The sequence below is a fragment of the Arachis ipaensis genome, chromosome B01 (genome assembly GCF_000816755.2).
Source record: "Arachis ipaensis cultivar K30076 chromosome B01, Araip1.1, whole genome shotgun sequence".
In the NCBI taxonomy this organism is placed as follows: domain Eukaryota; kingdom Viridiplantae; phylum Streptophyta; class Magnoliopsida; order Fabales; family Fabaceae; genus Arachis; species Arachis ipaensis.
Genome location: NC_029785.2, coordinates 2478689 through 2480437, shown reverse-complemented (window position 1 = coordinate 2480437; position 1749 = coordinate 2478689). Strand labels below are relative to the sequence as shown.

The window sequence follows — 1749 nt, the reverse complement described above, 5'->3', positions numbered from 1 at the left end:
ATTTGTATATAAATACATGTATAAATTAATTTATTTTTAATGTATATTTATATTTTAATATATATTTTATATTAATAATTAATTTTGATAATTGATTTTAGTGTACACTTAACATAATAATTTGCAAAAATTAAAAAAAGAAAAAGGAAAGTTGATTATTATTACCAGCAACGTTAATATTCTCAACAATGTAAAGAACGTTGTCCTCATTGATTTCGCCTTTTTTCTGTGCATCCAAAATGTGATCCATTGCGCACTTTAGGCCTTCGTTGTGGGTTCTCTTTGTGCTCTCTAGTTTCCTGTTGTTAATTCCAAAATCATAATAAATAATAATCCACAGCACTTTTTGAATCCTAGTACTAAAAACATTATTACTCATCATTGACATGCACATGTAGTAAATTAAAAGGAAAAGAAAAGCATAATTAAAATTCCACAATAATTATGATAATCTAAATAGTAAAATTCTACTTAAATAAAATAATAGAAATAATTATAACAATTTCATTACCTAAAATAATATTTAGAAAGAATACTATAGAATTAGCACTTTTAGTTGAAAAAATAGAAAAATTTATTAATATTGACTCAAATATATATAAGTCAAATATAAAGAAGAAATATTGATCCATCTTCTAACATTCTTCTAAACATAAAAAAAATGAAATAATAAGGACTAATTTACTTTTAATTTTATTTAAGAAATCACTATAATTAAGTTTCATTGATTAAAAAATTATGATAAATCAACCAAAATGATAACAAGAGTGTGAAAATAATTATATAAATTTTTAACACTAAAAAATAATAACTCAAAATTGTCTTATTTAATTTAGATTTAGGTTTATATTTTATGGTGAAAGTTCATGTAGAATCAACTTTATGTAAAATTGATAATTAACAACTGTTAAATAAAAATTTAGTCAAATTAATCAAATTATTTAACTCAACAATCAATTTTACGTGAGATTGACTGCACTTAAGTTTTCACTTTATAAAGTGCATTATGGATATGAAAGAGAAAGGGAAATTACGAAATAGGACACATACTTTCTCTCCTCAACGAAATGGTCCTTGAAGAGCTTCAACCTAGTGTCCTTAACCTCCTTGCATATTTTCAAGTACCCTCTCAATAATGGCCTCAAAATGGGAATGAAGTCACCGTAGTTATACTCAAAGCTCTGAGCCAACCTACTCCTTTCTCCGTTCAGCAGCCGAAGCTTCTGGAACACTGGATCCTTCTCGCTCTCGAACCTTCTGTCGAACATTATCCTGAACATATTGTTGTACATCATCAGCTGCAGCCTCCGCCGCAGAACCGTCCCGCTTGTCGCCGCTTCCGGGTTGTTCTTAACATCCTCCACCACTTTTGCCGCCTCATCCTCCCATCCATAACGGTACTGCTGCACCACCTGTTCGTTATAAAATAAAAAGTGTTGTCCAAATTATGAGTAATTGCCTAGATTAGTTCCAACGATTTTAAAGTCTCATTAAAAATTAGGGAAATGCTAGGGGACAATGATTTTATCGAACAATATGAACAACTACCAATCAAATAAAAATACATTACATTTTCAATTTAACCTTCTAAATTTTAATATTAAAATAACCATCCGTACACTAATAAAATGAATATCCGATATATCTATTGTTTACATTGTTTAATATTTTCATTGTTTATCTATACTTTTTCTAAAAATTAATAGACAGATTAATTCAAAATTTTATTCTAATATATAAATCAGTTCC

At 27.7% G+C, this 1749-nt stretch overlaps 1 protein-coding gene across 1 annotated transcript in view; it reads right to left on the bottom strand.

Moving 5' to 3' along the window:
- LOC107635198 (trans-cinnamate 4-monooxygenase) overlaps positions 1-1749 on the bottom strand; it is a 7820-nt gene that overhangs the window by 5281 nt on the left and 790 nt on the right. Inside the window, exons 2-3 of the mRNA XM_016338632.2 lie at positions 1051-1412; positions 166-299 (exon numbers count right to left, since the gene is read on the bottom strand). Of these exons, the coding sequence (XP_016194118.1) occupies positions 166-299; positions 1051-1412 (496 nt within the window). The remainder of the gene's footprint in view (positions 1-165; positions 300-1050; positions 1413-1749) is intronic.